This window comes from Aureobasidium namibiae (genome assembly GCF_000721765.1).
Source record: "Aureobasidium namibiae CBS 147.97 unplaced genomic scaffold scaffold_4, whole genome shotgun sequence".
In the NCBI taxonomy this organism is placed as follows: domain Eukaryota; kingdom Fungi; phylum Ascomycota; class Dothideomycetes; order Dothideales; family Saccotheciaceae; genus Aureobasidium; species Aureobasidium namibiae.
Genome location: NW_013581205.1, coordinates 232,501 through 256,722, shown reverse-complemented (window position 1 = coordinate 256,722; position 24,222 = coordinate 232,501). Strand labels below are relative to the sequence as shown.

General features: G+C 51.0%; 7 protein-coding genes across 7 annotated transcripts; 4 read left to right on the top strand and 3 right to left on the bottom strand.

Moving 5' to 3' along the window:
* Nucleotides 1-689: 689 nt before the first annotated feature.
* On the bottom strand, nt 690-2,601 carry M436DRAFT_40949 (amino acid transporter; the record flags this gene model as incomplete). Its single annotated transcript, XM_013573983.1, has 5 exons — nt 690-1,370; nt 1,424-2,190; nt 2,243-2,286; nt 2,335-2,360; nt 2,515-2,601. The coding sequence occupies 5 exons, from the start codon at nt 2,599-2,601 to the stop codon at nt 690-692; spliced, it is 1,605 nt and encodes a 534-aa protein (XP_013429437.1).
* Nucleotides 2,602-3,781: 1,180 nt separating this feature from the next.
* On the bottom strand, nt 3,782-5,656 carry M436DRAFT_79697 (general substrate transporter; the record flags this gene model as incomplete). Its single annotated transcript, XM_013574381.1, has 6 exons — nt 3,782-4,074; nt 4,133-4,503; nt 4,559-5,019; nt 5,073-5,150; nt 5,242-5,451; nt 5,504-5,656. 6 exons carry the CDS (start codon nt 5,654-5,656, stop codon nt 3,782-3,784), a joined length of 1,566 nt encoding a protein of 521 aa, XP_013429835.1.
* Nucleotides 5,657-8,239: 2,583 nt separating this feature from the next.
* Nucleotides 8,240-11,261, top strand: M436DRAFT_41469 (uncharacterized protein; the record flags this gene model as incomplete). The annotated part of the gene is made up of 3 exons (XM_013574075.1): nt 8,240-8,875; nt 9,125-10,155; nt 10,205-11,261. 3 exons carry the CDS (start codon nt 8,240-8,242, stop codon nt 11,259-11,261), a joined length of 2,724 nt encoding a protein of 907 aa, XP_013429529.1.
* Nucleotides 11,262-11,583: 322 nt separating this feature from the next.
* Nucleotides 11,584-13,110, bottom strand: M436DRAFT_41282 (uncharacterized protein; the record flags this gene model as incomplete). Its single annotated transcript, XM_013574043.1, has 1 exon — nt 11,584-13,110. The coding sequence occupies one exon, from the start codon at nt 13,108-13,110 to the stop codon at nt 11,584-11,586; it is 1,527 nt and encodes a 508-aa protein (XP_013429497.1).
* Nucleotides 13,111-13,371: 261 nt separating this feature from the next.
* Nucleotides 13,372-17,397, top strand: M436DRAFT_79694 (uncharacterized protein; the record flags this gene model as incomplete). Its single annotated transcript, XM_013574380.1, has 3 exons — nt 13,372-13,453; nt 14,725-17,272; nt 17,325-17,397. The coding sequence occupies 3 exons, from the start codon at nt 13,372-13,374 to the stop codon at nt 17,395-17,397; spliced, it is 2,703 nt and encodes a 900-aa protein (XP_013429834.1).
* Nucleotides 17,398-18,106: 709 nt separating this feature from the next.
* On the top strand, nt 18,107-21,451 carry M436DRAFT_41703 (uncharacterized protein; the record flags this gene model as incomplete). The annotated part of the gene is made up of 2 exons (XM_013574114.1): nt 18,107-20,728; nt 20,807-21,451. The coding sequence occupies 2 exons, from the start codon at nt 18,107-18,109 to the stop codon at nt 21,449-21,451; spliced, it is 3,267 nt and encodes a 1,088-aa protein (XP_013429568.1).
* Nucleotides 21,452-22,274: 823 nt separating this feature from the next.
* On the top strand, nt 22,275-23,675 carry M436DRAFT_61696 (uncharacterized protein; the record flags this gene model as incomplete). The annotated part of the gene is made up of 1 exon (XM_013574199.1): nt 22,275-23,675. One exon carries the CDS (start codon nt 22,275-22,277, stop codon nt 23,673-23,675), a length of 1,401 nt encoding a protein of 466 aa, XP_013429653.1.
* Between the last annotated feature and the right edge of the window lie 547 nt (nt 23,676-24,222).

Genomic DNA, 24,222 nt, shown 5'->3' with positions numbered 1-24,222 from the left:
CCGATACGCCCAACACTCCCTTACAACGACGATTTTCGGCGCTACAGTCGAGCTGTGCTAGGGGTGCACACTGGTGTGCAGGTTGGGCTTCGGGGGTGACGACACCGTGACAAGGAACTTTGCACCCATGTCTCGAGTCCGAGTCGTCCGCGGCCGGTAGCGTGCAGCTTCTCCGCTCTCCCATCCCGTCTCTCGGTGCTTTCCATATTGTTGCTGGAGGAGCTTTGTTGTTGCTGACAACATTTGAATCTGTTTGTGTTCTCGTATCTTGATGATCGTAGATACCAGGTCATGGCCACCGTCTTTGGTGAGATCTGAGTATTGGTGGTGTTCGTGTTGCCGTAACATTGATGGCACCACCGCGCTCTATACTTGCTGCTTATCGTGTTCACCGCACTCGACAGATTCATAGCTGCATGCATCCAACACGCACATGCTGTTGTATCGTTATCATGGTGCAGACGTGACTCAAGTCGGTGAGACAATGTCAAGCTTCGCTTGAACTTCGAGCAATGATGGTCAACGTCTCCTTGAAGTCGTGCTTGCAGAAGATTCAAAACAGTCGGCGTGAGCGACAATTATATACAAAATGCTTTCGCAAACATACAACATGAATTTTTATTGGTCGAGATGGTCGAGATGGTCAACCCTCAAGCTGTGCGTACGAATCTGTCGCTCCGTCCGAAACTCTAGTCATGAGCAATGGTTTCAACACGAAGAGACTTGGGTCCCTCTGCCTCAAGCGTTTGCTGGATCCTGTGAGACGGCAGCCATCTTTCTGCAGGAATGATAAAGTACGACACAATGGCGAATAGCGTGACAATTCCCATAATCACTGGAGCATAATTCAAGTTGCCAGCAGTGACGGGGAAAGCATACGGTGAGAACAGAACAGCAACAACCCAGCCATTCCAGAAGATAGCGATGAATTGGAATGGCTTGCTAAGCTTTCCGAGACTCCACCTGGGTTTGGGAAACGTCTTGGGCGTAAGAACAAGTCTCGAGAGACAAATCAGACCGTATGCTGCAGCGGAAGGAACCCCAGCGGCTGAAACCAGGCTGGTGAATGCAGTACTAGACGGAAGGATCGTGCAGCTGATGATGGCTGAAACGACCCAGACGACAATGACGGCGTTCTTGGGCTGGCCATTCGAGACTTGGGAGACCCAACCGGAGAAAGGAAGAACGCCATCTCTTGCGACAGCGAATACCAGTCTTGATGCAGCGAGGACAGCGATCGCAGTATTGAACCAAAGAGCTACAATGCAGACGATGTTCATGACCACATGCCCGCCCTGACCGAGAACCACGGCATAGAGAGGTACAAATGGCTGCTCAGAACCAAACTGGAAGAAGGTATCTGCATCAGGCTAGACGGACAATTAGCATCTCCACAACCTGCCTGGGAACCAGCGTAACTTACCACGCAGAAAAGGAACAGGATAACGATGACGAAACCACCAATGCCACTGACTACGGTACTCCAGAAGATACCCCTGGCAGCAGTGACACTAGCGTTCTTTGTTTCCTCGGCCACGTGACCACTAGCATCGAACCCGATCAAGATACCAGCAGTAGCCAAGTAAGACAAACACCAGTTCCAGCCAGCAGGTGCTCCAGTACCATTGTACGTGGTCATGAAGGCTTCACGAGCAGTACGGAAACCATAAGTTTGAGCCACTCCGATGGGCAGCCAGATCATGTTGAGCACGAAGTCCAGCAATACCATACCAGAAGATGCGTAGAAGATCCAGCGGAAGTATTTGGGAGGAAGCAGATTTACAATGCAAGCCACTGCCAGCATGAATTCGGTGACCGCCCATTGAACTGCGCGGTACTTGATGTGATCCGAGTCTGATGGGTAGTCAACATTGAACACTACGATTTCAGCCAAGAGATAATTGACGGCGCCCTGTGTGTTCGAAGCACAGAAGGTAGTCCAGGCGGTGGTACTCCACCATGCGACGATGAAGCCGAAGAAGCGGCCGAATCTAGGTCCTCCTGCCTCTGCAGCCCAGAGGTAGATCGACCCAGCAAGAGGTAGAGATGAGCATATTTCGGCGATGACTGCCGCGGTGATGAACGTAAAGACGCAGGTTACGATATAGGACGTCCAGTACGCAAGATTGCCGCCTGCACTGATTCCAGTCGAGAAGGTCACACGAACACCACCGACAAAGTACAGCGCCGCTACTTCGATGTCAGGTGTGACGTCTTAACGCCGAGAACTTTCAGAACTTACCAAAAGTCGTCGAGAAGTTGTGAAACAGCGTGTATGAACGATGCCTTGCGGACCATGAGTCATTGTCGAAAAGTAATAGCGATGCAACTCACAAGACAGGCTTGTAGCCTAGATTTTCCTATAGAGGCTTCAGTCAGCATCTTAATTCCACTTTCGATGAACGATATAAACAATCCGCGAAGAGACGAATGAATCTCGATCCCAATCCATGTCTCCCATGACAAAGCTCTTTTGTACTATGTGAAGTATAATGAAAATAGATCGAGACATACCAAAAGTTCAGCATCGGAGTCAGACTCGCTCGCACGTAGACGAGCGACCTCGTCTGCATATTCCTGGCTCGATGGATCCTGATGCATGTCGATCTAAACAAGCAAAGACTGTATACCAGTCGTCGAGAAAACGTACGTTTCACAAAATGAGAGATGGTGGTTCAAAGAAAGAAAAAACCACGTGCGAATTGTGGTTCTTTAGCCACGGAGACGGCTGGGATTTGTGGGCAAATCGCGTTCGCCGAGTGACGCTACACTTTCCACTTTCCTCAACCCAACTTCAACCACCTTGCAGGGTCTATTCTAGGTTCTCTTTCAATCTGTATATTATGGTATCTATTGTTGCGCAATCACTTGTCGATCTTGTATGGAAACCAGGCAGGCTAGACGCATTGCTATGTCGCAATTTAGCCATTGCTTCCAGGATCCCCAACGCCGCCACCTTGGGATGCAATAAATTACAACTCAGGAACCGCACACAAATCATTGTCTAGGAGAACACTTGGCATCTGTTAACCTTCACACAGCCAAGCTACCAAGACTTGTATTCGAAATTGTAGTAAGAGCCTGGAGGAGGGACTAATGAGCAGGAGAGAGTGACGCTTCGTGGCGTAAAGACTGCTGGCAACCTTGATGAGGAGCTGGACGACGAGTATCGATATCGTGGATCATGCATCTGGTCACTGGCAGATGTATGGCTCGCTCAGAGAAACAATACGTTCTCTTCTCGGTTGAACCACGATATAACCAGCAGAGCTACACTCGACCTAACTTGATCCTCGCTCTACCTTGATGGTGCAAAACTGGCAAGCCCATGCTGTGCCTCAGTTGAGTGCGATCCATCTTGGCAAGTCTCGGTTTTACGACATTAACCAAGGGAATATTGGTAGTACGCAGCGAAAATTTGTTCGAATCTACGTCCTGGTGTTTCGTAAATCACAGACTACTTGCATGAGGATTGCACGAGGCGACAGGATTCAAAGACCCTCCTTGAAGTGCCATCTCAGACATGCACAGAATTGTGTATGCCTGCAACTCCTTCAGTATAGACTGGGCACGCAGAGGAGGTTTTGCAAGATCACCCTTCTACTAATTGTAGATGAGATATTTGACAAGAGAAACGGGATAATATTGATCTATCCTTGTTGCAATTCTATAACCATAATGCCAAGTCTAGTGTCTAACCTCTATGAAGCCTGCCCAATATGCAATCTATTCTATATCATTGAATACTCGTAAAAATGAAGCCTGAAGCCTGAAGCCTAGCTCAAACACTCTCCTTCTGAACAGCGAAGTCGTTGCTTTTCTTCTCAGCCTCATTCTCGACATGCTCAGTAATAGAGCCCTTGCGAACAGCAGTCTCCACTCTCTCACCAAAGCGGCTCTTGACTTGGTTGCTCTTCCAAGGGGGAATGTTGGCGTCGAATAGAATGTCGATTTCTTCCAGTGTCTTGGAGCTCGTCTCGGGGTATGTGAAGAAGATGTGGAAGGTCATGGCGAAGCAGAAGACGCCGAAAATGATGTACGTTCTCCACTGGATATTGGTGAAAGCCGGGGCGACTAATCAAGAGTTAGTAGATATATCTCGAGTGAAGCTAGCTAGCTCAATATAACGAACCAAAATAAGCAATCGCAAAGTTGAAGATCCAGTTTGTGGCAGCAGATAGACCTACTCCTTGTGCACGATACTTCAAAGGGAATACCTCTGAGCTGTACACCCACCCTAACGGAGCCCAAGTAAATCCGTAGAAGCCTACAAAAATGTAGCTGACAGCGATAATACCCTTAGCTGCAGTATTGTTACCAACTTTCCATCTCAGAATGGTGTTACCGTTGATAGAGTCCACGTGATGTCCGTAGCTAGCCATAAGAGCAGCAACAGTAAAGTGGCAGATACAGCAGACAACAGATCCAGTTAGAAGGACTGCGCGGCGAGGAAGTCTATCGATGAAAGGTAGGATGGCACCTGTGGTGACGAGGAAGATGACACTGGGCTGTGGTTAGCATTTTCGGTCGTGAAGCCTCGGAAAAATTCGAAACCTACTATTGGATGATGGAAGAGGTTAGCGTCTGATCTCCGAGGCCAGCCATTTGAAAGACGTAGACAATGTAGTACATGGCGACGTTGCCTCCGAGCAATTGTTGCCACATTTGAACGGTGGTGCCACACATGGTGCGCCTCCACATCTTCTTGCCGAACAATCCGAAGAAGGTAACACCCTCAACGTTTTGAGAGGCAGTGACAGCTTCACGAATCTCCAGCAGTTCAGCTTGTACGGCTGGATCGTCGAGGTTGCCCTTAGCATGAAGGAGAGCCAGAGTGTTTTCGACTTCTTGCCATCGGCCCTTGGATCCAAGCCAGCGAGGACTTTCGGGGAAGAAGAACAAAGATCCGAGGAGAATGAAACCAGGAATACCTTGGATACCCCAAGCGATGCGGAAAGCAGAAGGGCCTTCGACTCCCTTGGCACAGCCATATGCAATGAGGAACATGATGAGAATACCCTGTGGTCGAGTCAGTGATCCTCCATGAGTTGACATCCTCTGGGTTCCCTTACCCACTCAATGGCCCATTGTTGGATACCTACAACTCGTCCGCGAATATGTGCCGGCGAGAGTTCTGCAAGATAGACACACTGGGACTCAGGTATCAGTATCTGTTGATTCGAGACAGCTGGAATTGAAACGATGTTTTGAGGATATCGAGAAGGCATATACTAAACTTACAACTTGAGAGGACGTGATGCCGACAGCGAGACCGCTAACGAGGCGGCCAATGATCAATTGAGCAACATTTTGAGAACTGCATTGAATGGCCGCTCCAATGATCCAGATGACGGATGCAATCATCAGAGACCTGCGACGGCCGACAGAATCACAGATAGCTCCAGCTGCAAGGGCGCCCAGGAACGATCCACCGGACATAGAAGCAGTGATCTGTGCTATTGTCAGCACCAGGTGACTTGATCGCATACAAATACAAACTTACACCTCCTTGCAAGTTCGAATTAGGATAGTTGAAGTACTCCAGATATTGCTTCTGATCGATCCATGCACTCATGGACGAAACGTCAAACCCAAAAAGGGCACCGCCAATGGTACCAAAGGCGGCCAGAACGTAGATATTCGAGATTGTATACATGATGGTAGATGTCGAGCCTCCTTAGAAGCCTCGTCTTGTCCGAGAGTACCAACAGCGGACCTCCAGGGATTCCATTACCTTTATATTCAACCCCAGTCCGCGTACTATTGCGGGACACGAGACCGGAGCCCCATGGAGTCAAACTCTCCACCGTCGGAGTGTCGAAAATGACATCATTTCAGTATGTGTTTTCGAATTTATCCATCCACGTCGGATGAAAAACTTGGGTGCAACGTCCAGTCCATGAGCAAGCGTTCATCCTCGCCGCCGGAAGAGTGAATTCTGCCGGTTCCCTGAGGTTTGTGCTCCCAAATGCTGTGGGAGTACCCACAGTTGATTGACAATCTTTTCGATATCAGGTTTAGAGTGCGTAGGTGAGGGTCCGTGAGACTGCCGCATTCCGATGGTTGAATTCTCCAGGGCGACGGGGAAAGATGCTACAAAATAGCAATAGATCTACTTGGTACGTACTTACCCGACACCTCCAGCACTCGTTGAGGGACAAGCAGATGTATGCTCTCACTGGACACTTACATGTGGTTCTGCTGCTTCATGCCAGTCTGCCGGACGATGGACGTTCGCGTTGTTCTATAGCAGTCAAAGGAGCGGCAGAGGCGCAGAAGGGCTTGGCCAAACTCTATCTCGCTCCGACGGCCAGTCGGCGAGTTGTAAGAGCCGCCACTGACGATATGGGTAGGCACCGTTCATTAATTTCATGTGATTTCGTCCATCGCGTCTTTCTCACATTGGGATTGTCTCTGCTTTGGTGTGATTACACCAACGAGCAGGTTTTGCATGCTGCTGCAAACTTGCAGGATTGTCGAGGGATGCCGCCCCTGCCATCATCAGGTCATATCAGTCGATTGCTAAGGCAGGACCCACAGAACGACATAAAATATGTCAACGCTGGCAGGTGCAAAAGACAGTCCTTGGACTAACATGTGTCTCGAAGTGGTTCGGCGTAACGATACACCCTCAAGCACGGAACACGGGCCTGTGTCGGGTAGCTTTCCGGTTTGCACTGTAGGAAGGCTCATTGTCCGTTGCGACCTCGAAAACAGGCCACACACTTGACCTTGTATTGCGTATCTATTGCAGGCATGGTAAGCTGATACGAAATACAAGGATTTGTGTGGCATCTCATCTGCCATGCCATCTATGTATTCGTGCTGGCCGCTAAGTTCGAGGAATGATATGGCTATCACATGTGAATGCACCAATCGTGGGACGATGGCGATACGAGAGCTTGGTACTTTTGCTGCGAGTCATTGAGGTCTCAGCAAGAGCCAGAAACCGTGTCATTATATATCAAACCGAAAACCATTCGATTATGTACTCGATCGACTTGCAAAACCTTTCCTCGATGCAAAGAAGGGAAGGCTTGCGAAGACGTTGAGTGTCACAGCAAGGATCAAAATTTCCAAGTATAACATAAGTAGACAGAGCCAAGTACTGGATCACGTCGTGGAAGAGCAGAACATTACCATGCTTAATAGAAGCACAGTGAACAAGACAGAAATATTCCGGTTGGGAGGCTGATTCGTCAGCGAAGCCAGCCAATATATTATGCTGCAAGCGAGACTCTGCCTTCCACATTCGTGCAGTGCATATCAGAAAGCCAGGGGCGATCAAAAGGTCAAAGAGCAAATTAGCTTCATGTAGTGACATGGGGCTTGCCCAGAGGACGGTCGTCTTCACGTGGGAACAGGGAACTGTTGTTCTTTGGATGCGAACCTGCATCGAGCATGTTGGGCACTTTGGGACCAACCTAATCCAAAAACCTTTGCTCCGACAAACTTGAAAATCAAGTCGTATATCCTTGACATGCATTTTTAAACGACGTGTAAGCTGGAATCGAAGCGCTACACAATTTGTTAGCTACAGCACGATAGGCAATATACGGGCGTATCGAACGCGACTGTCCTACTTTCCACTTCTATCTGTTTCCCCACGCCGCCTCGGCAAAACCTGTATGGCTCATCGAAGACGCAAGCAACATCACAAATTAATCGCGCCCTCATCCTTGCGCCGGTCTCATCTAGCCCTGACTTAGCTACATACAAGTCATCTATTAGAGCACTCGGGGCACCCGTGATAATTACATCAAGGCGGGGCGGCACAGTCAAAACAACAATCCCTCAGCGCTGTGCACGTCGCCGGCACATCCACGGAATCCTTCGCAGGACCGGGACAAGCAAAGCCGGTTCCACGCCGTTGAAACCGTTGGCAGATACCCAGACGCAGAGGACCTGGCCATCGTGCCTCACTCTCCTCTTGGACCACACCTTCTTGTCTCGTGTCCACCTTTCCTGCAATCGTCTATCAACAGCACACTCATTTCGCGTCTGGTCGCTTGCCTTTTTTGACGAATCTTCTGGTATCTCGGTCCCTGGGTCGCCCGTTTCGACTTCTGGATACAGCGACAAGTGGCCAGTGCCTCCCCACCAAATCACTTGTGTAATTGGTGTATGTGTGGACGGGCGTCCTTATTTGCACCTCACGACTTTACGAAGGTCTACTATGCGCGAATTCCCATCTGGAATTCCAGATAACCCTGGGCAATCTACTTAATACTGCTACATGATGGGTGCTTTCAAACACGAGGACGGCGGCGCGTCCGAGGGTCGTGAAGCGGGCAGCTCTGATGCGAGGTCAGCCCGGAAGAGGACAAAAACAGGATGTCTCACCTGTCGAAAACGCAGGATCAAGTGCGACGAGGGCAAGCCTGTATGCAAAAATTGCATGAAATCCAAGCGGCAGTGTGAAGGTTACAACCAGCGAGTTGTCTTCAAACCGGCTGATTTTCAATACCTGCCTCACGGTGGTGCATCTATAACATTCGACGCTGGACTCTCGGGTGTCCACAATGAGCACAACCACCATTCAGTGTATCCTCCACATTCCGGTTCTCAGCAACGCTCACTCTCTGTTGGCTCGCAGATGTCACAACAGTATGGACCGATGGGAGATTCTATGGACCACCAGCGATCACCACCAATACCTCAGCATCCAGGTTTTGATCCGACTCTTCATGGCATATCACAGCAACAAACACGATTCGAGCAATCTCCGGACATGAAACCATTTCTGGATAGGAGCTCGTCATTCTCACATGGCGTTCCGGTTGACAGTGGTCCATCAAATCCGGTCTTGTATCAATCAATTCCGGAAGAATTACCATATGTTGAACATTATTCTACCACTGGTTGGCAGCAGGATGTTCAGGGCCATTTCACGCCAGTCCTCTGGTCTAATGCATATGTCACGGATGACCAACAGCCGATAGGTGTTCCGCATCAGTGGCAAGGGGAAGGCTTCGTCAGTCCTAGCATACCAGATCCAACACCAACACCGCCAGGAGGTCTAACTTATGGTTACGGATCAACCGTGGAACGACCACCAACACAACTTCCAGGGCCTCCACGAAACATTCCGATGATGACTGACAATGCTCCTCTGCAAACACAGCTTGGCCGAAGCGGGGTCCTGGACGAGGCGGCCATAGAACTCCACGATGAAGACTATTATGACGTTGATACGGAGGATGAAATGTTTGACATGGATACCGAGTTCGGGGCACATGACATCCACGGATCAAAGGCTCGCCCCTACGCACAATCTAAAAACGGACTTGACGCTGCCAGACTTGATGCTCGATCCTTTGACACTTTCGTGTTCAGTGGTGCTATGGACAGCTACAGACCTGAGCATGTTGCGAACCCATTGAAGAATCCGGCTACAGCCAGAGTGTTTGCTCATTTCATGTCAGAGACTGCTACGATTTTGACCACTTCTGCAAGACAAATCTGGCGGCTGAATCCTTCCTCTTCAGACAGCAAGGCGATGCCAATGGTACGGAAGTGTATCTGGACACATACTTTGCCTATGGCAGCTTTGCATCATCAAGGCTTGCTGCAGTCCATGTTGGCAATCTCGAGTCTGCAGATAGCAAAGATCCAGGGCGCGTCCGAGACACCATCGCTCAAGCACTATGCATATGCGTTAAAGAGGATTCACGCATGTGTCGGTAATCCGAAGAAGAGACTCTCGGTCCCTGTCTTCGCAGCATCGTTATTGCTTGGTTACTACGAATGTATGGCTGCCAATCACGCAAATTGGCAAAGCCATCTGAACGGTGCTCGGCAATTAGTGGTCGAAATGGACTTCGCTGGGATGACTAAGACCTTCAAGCAAATGAAGTCTGTAAAGGCGCGGCAAGACCAGCAAATGCCGCGATTTTCGGCTACTGGAATACCCCAAATATCTCCAGATCAATCGCCACAGGACATACTGCTGGATCAGATGTATGAAGCCGATGAGAATATCGTCGGGGCCATCTGTGGTACTGGAGTTAGCTACGACAGATATGGCCACATTGGCGAGGCAATGCCACCTCAACAACCTTTCAACCTGGAGACTTATGATACACTCAAAGACTTATATTGGTGGTATTGCAAGCAAGACGCATACCACAGCTTGATCAGCACTGACCCTCTGATGTATGTGCAGCAATCACAATTTTTGGTATTCCCCGCTGACAACATGTAGGATGGATTACAGTCGCTTCACTGACTGTCCGCCCCGAGCACCTCTAGGGAGAGCCGACGCTCCATATGGTTCATTCGATCACATCGTGCTGCTACTGGCTCGAATTGCAGACTTTGCTGTTCGAGACAGGAAGAGAAAGCTGAAAGTCGAGAAAATGAACATGGGGTCTCCGCTTGACAACGGACGACGTACATCCAACGCCTCTAACAATCCATCAGCCACACCTCCACCAAACATGTTTTCTTCACGTGGAATCTCTCAGTCGCCATCAAGCACAACCTCCCACGCATACGACAGCATAGATCTGAACCTCGCTTTTGCAAATGCCCTCCAAGAATGGAACAGTATAAAAGCAGCGCTGGATTTCGTAGCCACCAGTCTAGGCCCTTACTTCCAGCCTCTGGATGCCGAGTACCAACCACCCTCCAACACACCCTTTGGACCCGCACTCCTCTACCGTTCCTGGGATATCAGCGTATTCTGGGCAAACTACAACATGGCCATGATAGCAGCCCTGCGCAACCACCCAAATATGCCTCCAGCGGCTCACGTGGCCGCCGCCGCAGCAGCAGAGCAAACAAAACCCTACGCCTACTCCATCGGCCGCATAGCCGCCAGCATCCAAACGCCACCCGAAGATCGTCCTCTGGATCCCAAAATGGGCGCTGCGATGATCGATTTGGTTATTCCCCAATTCTTCGCTGGCATCCAGTATACCGATGCATCTCACCGCGCCTGGCTCGTCGAACGATACTTTGAAACCAATCGCCGCAGCGGCTGGGCTACCGCCAGTATCATTGCTGAAGGATGTCAAAGCGGCTGGATACGCGCGGCGGAAGCAGGACGAGGACCCCCTCATGTTCGCGTTCGCAAAGCCACGTTCTCAGATTTCAGAATTGGACGATATGGCGATAGTCAGGTGGAAGCCAGCAAGCAGATTTCGGAATTGGACGCGGAGAATGATAGAAAGTTTGTGAGGACTAAAGCTAGTGCGAGAGTGCATTGGGCGATTGGGTTGATGGGGACTGAAGAGGATGTTCCCGAGGAGGAGGATTAAGGGCTGATGGGTTTGGCATCGGGAAGGAGGAGGAGGTTTTTTTTGCATTCGACATTGTTCAACATACATTAGCAAGCTGCATCATTCTATACAGTCATGAGCTTCGAATACATTGGACGGCTACATTGCCAGGTTCCCCACTCAAGAATCGATGCCCTCAACGCGGGATTTGTCTGTGAAGATTGCCCTTGACTCAAGACGGAGAAACAGAAGCACGATGAATGAGCATTTCGGTGGACAAGAAGAAAAGAATCAAGACCAAGCAAATCTATGGATCCCGAAACGCTAAAACAGATACAGCCACAGCCGCTCATTCGGGCAACTACGCATTCTGCTGAGCCTCCATATCATGGGCCTGAGGACTAAGCTGACTCCACAGCTTCCCCAATCCTTCCTTTGCAGCCTCGGCCTTACCAACTTTCTGTCCTTCAAATCCAGTTTCACCCAGGTACTCGCACTCAAACACTCCAGTCATCTTGACACCATCTTCCTCGAATCTGATAAACTGAGTGGCTTCCTCTGCCTCGACGGTAATCACCGAGTCCGAAACCTCGCGACCTCGCCATTTATATTGGAAAGTGCGGTTTTCAGGTGATGGCAGTTGAGAGGGAAGGAGATCGAAGGAGGTGCGTTGGGTTGGTGTTGTTCTGAGTGTTGTGGGGGACATGAAGCGGATGACACCTTCGAAAAGACCTAGGTTGAAGGTTGCCCAGAGTTGATATGTTCCCAGACGTGCTTTTTGTGCCTCTGTGAGTTCTGATTCTGGGACGTCGGCGACTGAAACTGTGGCGGGCGATGAGTCGTCGCTGTCGTTGTCGCTTTGAGGTCGGGTGGGCTCGAGGTGGATTGTTAGGTTCATGGTGTCGGATCTGGCCATTTCGCCTAGTTGTTCGGCGATGGCTTCGCAGGTGATTTTCCAGTTTCCTGTTGGGTCGACGACGTCCTTTTCTGTTTGGGCTGATTCGACTTGTTGTGATACCCAGTTGGCGATGCGATCGGTTTCTGTGGTTTCATCGGTAGCAGGTTGCTCTTTGGTGATCTCTTGGGGCAGAGCATCAGCGGGTTTCGGAGCGGCCTGTCCCAGAGGATCTTTTCGGAATACAGGTCTTGCTGGTCCAGCTTGGCTTTTGAGAACGCTGAGTTGCTTTGCGGCCTCGATATCCGCGTTGGGCAGACTAGTTTGCGCAGTTTTGTTGTTGGTGGTCGACTTTGGAGCATAATCAATGGCAGGCAGTTGCTGACGAACGTCGCTGGCTTGCTGACCACCGGGCAGCATCATCTGGGCCACAGGGGCTCTCTGCTCGCGAAGGGAGGGATCAATCAAGTCAGCAGAGGTCTTGGTCTTGTCAGCTCCAGCCTCGGTTGCGTCTCCGTCTTCGTCCTCAGCCTCAGCCTCGTCCTCATCTTCTTGAAGCTGTCTTTTGTTTTGACGTTGGATATCTCGGACTTTGCCAGCAACAGCCATTCTCGCAGCAACTCGACCAAGAACAATCCAGCCTTGAGGTGGCACATCCTTGCTTGCTCGGGTATCGAACATTTCAACGTGTAAACCCATGGCATCAGCCTTGGCCCACAAGTCACGTCTTGTGGCAGGGCCGGCCTTGAGGGACAAGACATCCTCTCCACTGGTTAGAAATTCCTTTAACAATCTGGTAGAATTGATCCAGGCTTTTGCTTCTGGTGTTTTTGCGGCATTCCATCTGACGTCCTCGGCTCTGAGCTTCAGCCTTTCCCTGTCTGCTGCAGTGGTAACGACGCGCTTCTTTTTGACCACTCCAGTTGCCCCAGTTGCCCCAGTTGCCCCAGCTGCTCCAGCTGGACCAGCGGTGGCCCTTTCCTGAGGAGCCATGTTTTGAGTATGCCGAAAGTATCAAAACTTTTGTTCAGATGCGTGAATATTACGCGTGAGATTGTTGGTGTTGGTCAAGTACGCGTTGTTGAACAAGTGACCTTGGAGGAGAAGTTGTGTGGGTAGATGCACAGACCATCCACGCCATACCCAATTGGTCCCGGGGCTCGATATCCCGAACCCGACGACGATAGCACTCTGGTTCGTGAAGTTGCTCACTGCTGTCGTACACTGTACTTATGTGGTCAGGTTGGCTAAACAATGGCCGCTGAAGTGCTGAGCACATCTCTGATGCAACTGTTTGTGGAAGCAAAGCCAACACGGCCGAGTTTCACGTCAGCTTGTATGTGTTTGTTAATATTGCCGGGGGGAAACGATTTTTATTTTTTTTCGAATACAGTCAACATATGAGCAGAAAATCCTCAACATTGATGAAGGGTTATATGATGCACGCACAGAAGCTATATATGTAGACAGTCCTTACTGCAAGAAGGCGATTGAGGGTTGAATGTCTCAACAATTGACGGACAGGGTCGTCCGTATAGCATATTGTGAGCAAAGGTCGACATACAGCACTCATCTTGTTCAGGCACTCGATCTACAAGAACATCGTTTGGATCAAGTTTGATTAGTGTAGTACTGCTTTACGTATATATCGCTAGTTTAGGACGACGATGGGCGGTGTAGGTGTACGAGAAAGCTCTAGGGGGATGATAGGCTAACGGACGGTGAAACAGTCACCGATTGTTAATGGTTATGAGCTGTACGACATCACCATTGATCCGAGATTATGCGGAACCTGCTAGATTTCTTCGAAGGACTTTCTGGCGAGAATATGGTTGAATAGGAAGACCTCGAGGGTCAAAAGAGCCATGTTTACTTTTGTCAACAAAGGCTGAGTTATTGGAAGCGGGGAAAGACAGTCGGCGTCATCGACCAGATGGTTTGATCGGGCGCACAAGGGTGGCACGCCTTTTGGCGGGTGCTTTTTTGACAACGAAACGAATGCGCAGCGGAGCTGATAAAAACGGCGGATGCAACGTTGTCCCTTTTGGCCCCTATCCTCGATCGAGTTGTTAAAGACTTGAGAAGTATTTCAAGTGGTTCGAGACGAGTTGCGGACAAAGCGATTGTTGGAGAAGTTTGTTGATCGAGCACGTCAGTCAACATAGACAGCACGTCCTTTTCTTACTGCGTCTCGACGTCTGTTTGACGCAAACCCACCAAACCCACGCTTTTCGAGCAGTCGCGAGAGAGCCACATTATCAGCATCGACGACACTGTATTGACCGTGCCGTGATACCTTCAACAACGAAGCACAGAAAATCGAGGTTAGCTGATCCAACCGAGATATCTCCAACAATCAGCAGAAAAGAGTCGAGGTTAGCTAATAATTTGCGGAGGCAAACTCTTGGCCCGCTCTCGTGAGCGACGCGATCGCTTTCCACTTGCTTTTTGTGCCGTCAACCCGACATCAGCGACGCGATCGAGCGACGTCCCTGTCAACACACCCACCCCTCCGCCATTGCAGTCCTTAAACCACACAACAAACCACCATGCCGCCGTCAAATCGGCGCACAAGACCTGCGCGCAAGGCCGCTGAAGTGGCTGCAGCAGCTACCGCAGCCGACGTGTCTGACGCTGACACTCCCGAATCCATCGCAACACCATCGCGCACTTCTCGCAAGAGAGCGCGTGCCAACGACGCTCCTACTTCCAATGGCCGCGCAGCCACGCGCCGCAAGGTCACGACTGCTCGCGCCAACGAACGAGAAGACACCGAGGGCACCGAGGCCAACGAACAATCCGATGCCGAAACTGAGCCGTCGACACCCTCCGAGGTCGATGTTATTTCCAAGCTCAAGATCTCGGACAAGCAGGTGAATGCGACGCACGACTTCTCCAACGACCTGCTCGAGGGCAGGGAGCACGTGCCTGGATATGGCAAGATCGCTGGTCGCAACTGGACCTACATCATCCAAGGCGTCGAGATCAACATCGGCCGCCCCGAGTCTCACGAAAAGGCCGAATCTCTCAACTCGCCCATCGTCCCGTCAAACGACCCCTCGGCCAAGTCTAGAATCTCCATCGATCTCGGCCCCGACAGACAGGTGTCGCGTCTGCACGCCGTCATCTCCTACGACAGCGAACAGGAGAAATGGTTCATCACAGTCAACGGCCGCAACGGTCTAAGAGTTGACACGCAGCTGCTCAAGCGTGGTAACCGCGCTGCTTTGCGCTCTGGATGTGTTATCGACATCAGCGGTACCCAGATGGCCTTTATCACCACTGCTCGTCACGAGGATGACGGCCCCGTCTTTGCCGACGCTATTGTTCGCCAGACTTACACATCCGAAGAGGAAGACCACGAAGCCGATGGCCGTAACGGCAACCCTCCACCAAACCCATCATCCCACATGCCTGGTCCTTCTTCATCAGTGCGCCGTCCTGCCCATCCTTCGTCCAGCTTCCCCGACGGCAGCACCGGCCACCGTGTGCATCCCCACTCATACGCAGGCCTGCAATCCCAGTCTTTCCCCATACCAGGCACACCCATTCGCAATCACGGCATGAGCATTCCCACCTCGCAACGTACCCGTCCATCTCCTCTTTCTATTGGAGGCTATTCTCGTGGTGTAATGCTCGAGTCTACCGAGTCCATCGACTACTCTGCAGACAACGCCAAAGACCTCAAGCCCCCACACTCGTATGCTCAGTTGATTGGTATGGCCATCTTGTCTACCACCGAACAGCAGATGACTCTCAACAACATCTACAAATGGATCATGGCAAATTATGCCTTCTACAGGTACAGTACCAGTGGCTGGCAAAACTCGATTCGTCACAACCTCAGTCTCAACAAGGCCTTCGAGAAGATCGCCCGTCGCACTGACGAGCCCGGTAAGGGCATGAAGTGGATGATTGCCCCTAAGGAGCGCGACACTTTCCTCAGCCAGGGCATGAAGGGTTGCCGCAGACCCAACCCTCTGCCTTCTGGCATGATTGACCCTTCGAGTCCTGCTCAGCTGCACCCTCCGTCTTCCGCTCACCAAAGACTCAACGGTGCTGTCCACACTGTTCCTAGTAAGACTGAGAAGAGCGACAGCCCTCCGATGCACACCTACCCGTCTTCATATCCCACCGCGACTGAGGCCTACACTCCTGACCGAGGCTCTCGTCGTCCTGTCAAGTTCGACGAAAACGATCCAGAGCTTGTCTATCCTCCATCGGCAAAGAGCACTCTCAACCATCTGACTGCTGCTGCAAATGCTGCTGGATCCCCGCCTTCGCTCTACATCAACGATGATGGCCGCATCGGTCTTGACACCCCTTTCCCTGTACGCAGCAGCCAGAAGTTGGTGCCTCCTTCGACGCTTCAACGTCCCTCAGCGTTTATGGAGTTCTCGTCACCTGCTCCATTCTGGAAATTCGGGTCAACTCCTCTACGTCCACTTGGAGACATCAGCCCCTTGAAGGCAACTCCCTTCTCGTCATTCAAGCCGCTAGGAATCGGAGCCAATGTTAAGATCCTTGACGAAGATTACAAGACTGCTCTTGACAAGAAGAGCATTGTGGATGAGAAGGACGATGACATGCCTGCAATCCAATCCAGCTCACCTCCGCGTGCATCAGGTGTCCCTGATCGTATTGATGGCAGCCCTACTCGCAGCATTCCCAGACCTGCAACAAGCCACAGCCGCTCAGCCAAGCTCGAGTTCGACTCGGACGAGCACATCGCCGCCAGCATGCCTCCTGAGAGCAACGAAAGAACGTCTTTCGAGCGTGAGGCTTCGCAAAAGAGAGAACAAAGTATCATGATAAATCCCTCGTTCAATGCCCCTCAGCTGCAGCCTCCTCAGCAGCAACAACCAGAACCCGAGCAGCGACAAGAAAGCCAGTCAGGTCAGCAGGAGCAGACGCAGGCTCAGACACAACAGCAACGCGAGCAGTCGAGTATGCCTGCACCCAACTCGATGCGTCCTCCCATGCAGGCCTTGGGTAATGGCAACAATCAGCAGCAGGCAGCGGCTGCCCCCAACACCAGCAACATCCTCAACAGCCACGCTTATGCAACGAACAACATGAACGGTATGCAACAGAACATGGGATCTCTACGTTATGGCGCGGATACAGATGATGAAGCCGGCATTGATCTTGCGAAGTAAGTTTTGTCCCTACAGAGCCAAAGACAATTGACTAACAAGTGTGTCTAGGGGCTTCCAACCTATCGGAACATTCCACAAGATTGGAGCAGCTAGATTCGGTATGGGAATGGCAGGGCGTTAGATGCAACCTGGGTTACCTAGTGGGCAAGTGCACCCAATGTACCGGCCGGTCAGCAGCGGAAAGCGTGCTGCCAGGAAGCAAAGTCAACTCTGAAGAAGTGACGAGATGCGAACGAGGAGATGGATGCACACAAGTACAGGATAACGTTTGTCTATGGATATCGAGGAGTTTGTTGGAGGTTAAGTGTTTTGAGCTTTGTTTCGTGGAAACACGATATGGCGTTTTGGTATTTCAAGGATCAGGGCTCTGTTGTATCGGAGAACAGGGATTTAGAAGGCGTATGGCTTTGTAGCGACTATCAAGGAAACGATGCACGAAAGCTATGTACTTTTTTTTCCAAGGATACGGAGACGAGCCCCTTGAGATTGGAGTGACAGGTGGATGAGTAGAAAATGACGCGCTGCAGGGTGTCGAATGGTTCGCGGATGCTGCCAAGAAACAAACGTCCCGGGCTCCCAGCCACATTTTGGGATTGGAGGCCCGGGGACGGGTTTGATTACGATATACGAGGCTACTTGGGCGTGTCTTGTTTCCAATCTTGTCGTTGATTGCATCCCGCGACGTGTCGTGTCTCATACGGCGTTGGGCAGCGATATCCCTCGACCATCTTTGAGAGTGCAGAGACAAGTCGAAGCACTCGGCAGCCTGTACAGATTGCACAACAGGCGACCACAGATCTACACACGACTCACGCCATCTGTCAGCCAACATGAACGCGCTCCGCCAGAAATGCCGACCGAAACATCAGGTGCTAATCCTGAAGTGCTACCCTAAGTTGCCCAAAAATCCAGCAGGCAATGCAAGCGAAGCAAAACCAAACGGCAGCGAGCTGAGCTACCTCGTCTACTACGCCTCGAGTCGCAGGGCCAAACTCACAAAGGTCGGCAGTTTCCTGGAAAAGCGCACCGCCTCGGACGTGTACAAGGGCAGGATAGGAGCAGTCCACGTCACTCTGGGAATCCTGGCCGCCTTTCTCAACTCATCCAGCATCTCCTCGGTCGACACCTTCCCCCTATTGGCGCCTCATGTCCTTACTATCCTACAAGAAGTTTTGGGCCACACCACCGACACGGGCCTGATCGAGGCGTGTCTCCCTGTATGGGACGCTTTCTGCCGTGACCAGGACCATTCCACCCTCGCCGCAGACGTCGAGTACCGCCACCAGTTCGCCGATGTCGTCAAGAGATGGACAACATTTGCCGACAAGACAAACAAGGAGGCTGGCGGCTCTAGCGACGCCCTCAAGCTGCGAAAGGCTGGCCTCGAGGCACTACGCAGTATCGCCAAAGCCCAGGCACTCGCGAGCGAACCAGGCCGACAGGTCAATGTCTTCTTGCCCGCCGTCCTACGTAACCTCTATTCGCAAGGTGCCGCATACTTGACTACCCTCGACGAGCGACTGAACGAACAAAAGCATGCTCAGCAAGGTGTTCGTCCCAGTATGCAAACCATCCGTAGTACAAACACAAAGGAGGAAGGAGACCCACGTGCTGCTGGGGGCACTGCTCAAGAAGCCGATCGCTATGCTGAGGAAGAGGCTGGTGTTCTGGCTATGCAATGCTTCAAGGCGCTGTTCGATGTCGACAACCGCGGTCAAGTGCGCATGGCTACCATGAGCATGCTCGATTACATCTCTCGTCACAATTCAGCCCATGCCTGGTCCGTTGGCATAGTCAAGCTGGCCTGCGAATTCACTCCCGTTCAGGATCGATTTGTTGTTTTGTTCGCTGCTGTCGAGATACTGACCCGCAGTCCCATTGTCGAGGATGCTTTGCAGCAACAAGTTGTTCTGGCCGTCATTGTCGAGCAGATCCTCGGCTCTAACGTCAATCTGATAGGCTTGTCAGTCATGGACATCCTACTCGGTCTTGTCCAACATATCCTTCTGATTCTGCAGCTTGGTACCACTCAGACCAACCTGAACGGATCCAATGAGAAGCCAAAATCGCCTGTCATGGAAGTCGTTAAGACTCCTTCTCCTGTCAGAGTCGAGTTGCTCACTCATTTGCGTCAATGCATTGTCAACCTCGCAAAGCATGTCTACTATACCGACCAAATTTCGGACATGGTTTCGGCCCTTCTCCTCCGTCTTAAGCCCGCCTCTCCTGCATCCAACATGCCCGCTGCAACTGCAAATGCTATCGAGGATCCCAATGGCGCCTCCTATGAATCTGCTGCTAGCAGCGGCCTGAAAGAAAGATCCAACACCGATGGCTTCTTCTCTTTCGACACTGCTCGGGAGGTTGCATTGGACTCTGTCAAGCGCATTCTCATTGTTGCCAATAGCAATGATCCGTCGGCCAATGAGTCTACCAAGAACCAGAACCCTGTTCCAATTGGAGTCTGGGAAGGCACTCAATGGCTGTTGCGCGATTCATACCGTCCAGTCCGTGTTGCGTATGTGGATGCACTCTGTACATGGCTGGATCTGGAGACTCGTGACAAGGACGCGAAAATCGAGGAAAAAGCCGCTCCTGAAAAGCACAAGCGGGACAACGCCAATGGCAACAACATGGCTCGCAGGGCAGTGTCGAATGCTTCAGCACGTGGGCGCGGCGCTAGAAGGAGTCGCTCCTTCTTCTTGCAACTTCTTCATCTTGCCATCTACGAAGACGCTTTGCATCTTGCCGATCGCCCTGAAGCTGACCATGAGTTCTTGCTCTTACACTACTTGCTTGCTTCCATGGTTGCCAAGCTCGGTATCAATGCTATCCGCTCCGGTCTGCCTATGATTCTACGCCTGCAAGAGGATATCCAGACGATCGAGAACCCCAAATCCAAGGTGAGGCTTGGTAGCTTAGTACATGGTTACTTATGGGCAGTCGCGCACAAGTTCAACTTCGAACACTCCGTTGTCGGCAACGAGATTCAGAGCGAGATTACACGTAGACAGCAAGCTGGCATCTGGGTTCATGGCCTGCAGGTCCCGGCTATGGCGCTGGCGAGAATTGCAGAAGTTGCTGCCTCTGCACCTACGCAGTTGGCACAGACTACCGTGGAGTCCCAAGCCCTAAGGCCTTTCGATCATCGCGACCAGCTGATCGAGCGCATCTCGGATGCTTATGGCACCAGCATCGCATCACCCCCTGGCACTCCTGGAAGCCCCGGACGCAGTTTCTCTCTGCCCACCCTGAACATTGCTCCTAGCGACTTCTTGGCTGCACCCAGTAGATCCAAGGCCGATCTACCACAATCCTGCATAGATGAGCTTACAGCGGTCTGGACGAAGGATGAGCTCCTCGCGACTGTCGCAGCTGCAGCACCCAAGTCTACATCGTTGAGTGGGTCACGCGCCGGCACAACGTCTGCACACCCCTCAGGCACCAACCTTGTTGCTCTCGGAGACCATCGCCGTCTCCTTGCCGCCGCGAACACATTCCCATACCAGAGTCCCCGTAGCACTTCCGAGACTTTCGGCAATGGAGGTACCTCCAAATCCGGTCCTGCAAGAACTGGGACTAGCCACTCGCAGGCCAACAGCCGTCTTGTCAGCCGAAGTCCTGCAGGCCGTCGCCCCAGTAATAGCACATCTGGCCCTGGTGATGGTGCCAGCAGTGTTACGAATTCAGGAGCCATGCGTGTCGAAGAGCTTAAGCGTGTACTCGCTGGTCAGGCACCGCCTTCGTCTGCAATGTCTATGCATCGTGCCGGAGCTGGGGACGACTCGAGTGAAAGCATGATGGATATTGAAGATGGCGAAATCGAAGATGATGCTAGCGACTACAGCCCTCCAGCCCTTCGCCCAGCTACTAGAGATGCTGCGCCAGGCTCACAAAATACAATGCAACCGCCATCCGCGCCTGCTCTAAGACTTAATAGTGGCGAAGTGGTCACCAACGGCACTTTGCCTTCAGCGCCTTTCTCCGAAAGAGGCCGCCAGGATGGCCTAGTGAACAGACCTGCGAGCAGAAGAGTTGCCAGCAGGAGCTCTGCTAGGAACTTTGGTGGTGCTGCCAGTACACACGGCAAAAAGGATCTTAGAGATCTGTTGTCCTCCATCGGCACTGAAGATGATGCAGAGGGAGGTGAAGGTGTAAGTAGAGCGCCGTATTAGTACGCGCAATGAAGGAGTACTACATAATGAAAAAGAGGACGCTGAAGAATTAGTTGTTTTTGGATACCCCCCTGTTGATTACAAAGTAGATAGTGTTTCGCGTACTTCATATCTGGTTTTATTCGTGTTCGCTCCTTCCTCGTTGCCGCTTCCCTAATATTCTCGCAACCTTCCACCAACGCTTTGCGGTCATCTTGCCTTCTCCTTTGCCCTCACACACCATAGTCGAGAGGCTGACGCCTAGCAACACGTCCAAGCTCAAACACATCACCAAGCGGCAGACGATTGTCTTCTTTCTTGGACTCATCTGGGTGCTTTGCGTCGCATCTTGCCTTCTTTTCTGCTCTCTCTCACAGCAGAATCGAACGGCTGACGCCTGCTGACGCCTAGTCACACGTTCAACCTCAGACATATCACCAAACGGCAGACGCACTCCTCTCTCTTAGACTCGGCTAGGTACTTAACGTCGCATGCTTGATAACGTACACGAACCCTCTTCAACAGGTCGTATGTATCGTGTTCTCCTTATGCTCTTCGGCTCTAACTCTGATGATAGTTCGTCGACATATTCTGTCGTTTCACACATAGCTACGACAACCCTCCAGTCAACCCCTTATCACTGGATTGTTCGACCGGTTTCTTGCGGGTCGGAATTTTCAGAGTGATTGCTCTGCGGTCCACAACACTGTAACTCTCACTATATACATTCCGGTTCACAACTCACCCTCCGAGACTCGGAACCCACTCCATGCAACTAAATCTCAGCGGATCCCGAACACGCAAGAAGTTCTACTTAGCTCAGGATTATACAACAAACTCAACAATGCGCGACCAATCCTTCAACCTTTCAGGATCATCTGGAGACATGAGAGATGACGGTAGAAAGTCGACACCCTACCAAATGCACAATGCGTACGAATCTAGAAGGATGTCGCGTTGGCTAACCAATTTCGACGACGTTCAAGAGGAAGAGAAAGTCACCATCATTCCTCAATCATCACTCCCTTTGATCCCCCGCATGCAGCGCAACCCTAGACAGTTCCTTGAAATGGACTTGGCTAGAAGCTGCTATATCTCTGCCAAGATGAAGAAAAAGATCCAAGCAGATGCAGATGCAGATACGCAGAAGTGGAGGAAATGGATTCTACCATGGGACCTCAGCCTCAGAAAACTCAAGAAGCGACAACATCTTGCTAACTTGCGCAAGAATGGGCACAAAACGATTGCTCAGCAACCACCTTGTCCGAAAGCTTATCTCACAAACAAATCACAAGTGTTCAGATCCCTCATTGCACGCAAAGTCTTCGGCATAAACAGCATCAAGGCTTTCAAGAAGTTGAAGGGGAGACAAAGAATGGACGAATACAAGAAGATGCTAGAGCTAAAGGCTCCTGACATGACTCCTGGCATGATTAACCTGCCAGATCCCGCGACCATCACAACCGATCTACAAACACACTGCACCGCTTCTTTGCCCAACAAACACGCTTGCTCTTTGTTAAGTACTTCGGCCATAGAGCTTCTGCCTAACGCTCACGTGGAGATCTGGAGAGAAGCCCAACGACATTTCTGGAGGCACAACGTCTTTGTGGTCGATACAATGCATATCAAAGCCGTACTCAGTGGTATCAATGCACGTATCAAGAGCTATATCGGCATGCTACATATCGACCTCGAGGCCTTGGATGACTTGGACAATCTCACTCGCTCCGATCCTTCGCATGTTAATGATTCTAGCAGTCAATCGCATGAGGCCATCTGTCAACAGAATCATGACTTGAGACGTCTCATGCAGGAGTGCTACAACCTAACTTATGTGCGTATCCATGTCCATACTGAGTGGATGGAGGATCAAATCCAGGAGTTGGCTCAAGCACACCGCGACTGCAGAAAAGTCTCCCGGTGCCGTCACATCCGCAACTATGAAGCTCTCTGCATGAATACTCAGAGACGAGTGGAACATCTCACATGGCTGTTCTGCAAGTCTCTCAGATGCAAGGAGAAATCTGTGTTCATTGACGTCGAGCAACTTGGTCTGGATGGTGTTTCCAGAATCTTCGAAGTCAACATTGACCAAAAGAAACTGGATACAGTCGACAAGAAGATGAAGGCTGCCTGGATTGAGCAGAGAGAAGGAGAAGCAAAGAGAGGAAAGAAGAACTCGCGAGCACTGAGAGTGTCTGCTGCTAAGAACGTCAAAATGGAGGTGATTGACTTGACCTAAGGGAGCCTACCGTTAGCAAGCGTCTGTACATAGAGGTTTGCTTGTCATGGAAGGGCGTAGAAGGCTCCGAGAATCAGAGCAAAGAGGAGATGGAGTGTGTAGAGATGCAGCATGGTAATCATAATCTGTACTCTATCCATTGAAAGCCCCATATCTCAGAGCTTTGTCAGTGACTCTCAATGGACTGCTTGATCCTAGTACATCTTTGACTTTTCATAGCTCGATCAATGCGATGTGCATGTTGTTTGGCAGAAACAGAGATCGCGAGCAAACATGCTAGGCCTTTTGAATGGTTGTAAAAAAAGGCATAAAGGTGTCACGGAAATGTGCTGTATTCACTGGAGCTCAGCCTGTGATGATGGGATAGCTCTTACACGCAAAGGGATAGTCGAAGTGTATACGAGGAATGAAACTCTGATCGTGCTTTTGAGTTTTTTTTGTTTGGAGTTCTCTTTATCTGCGCTAGTCGTCCCATCTGCGAGATCTTGCCATCAATGCATACTTGTCCATGAATCCTTCGCTGTCGAATCTCTCGGGCCATCCACAC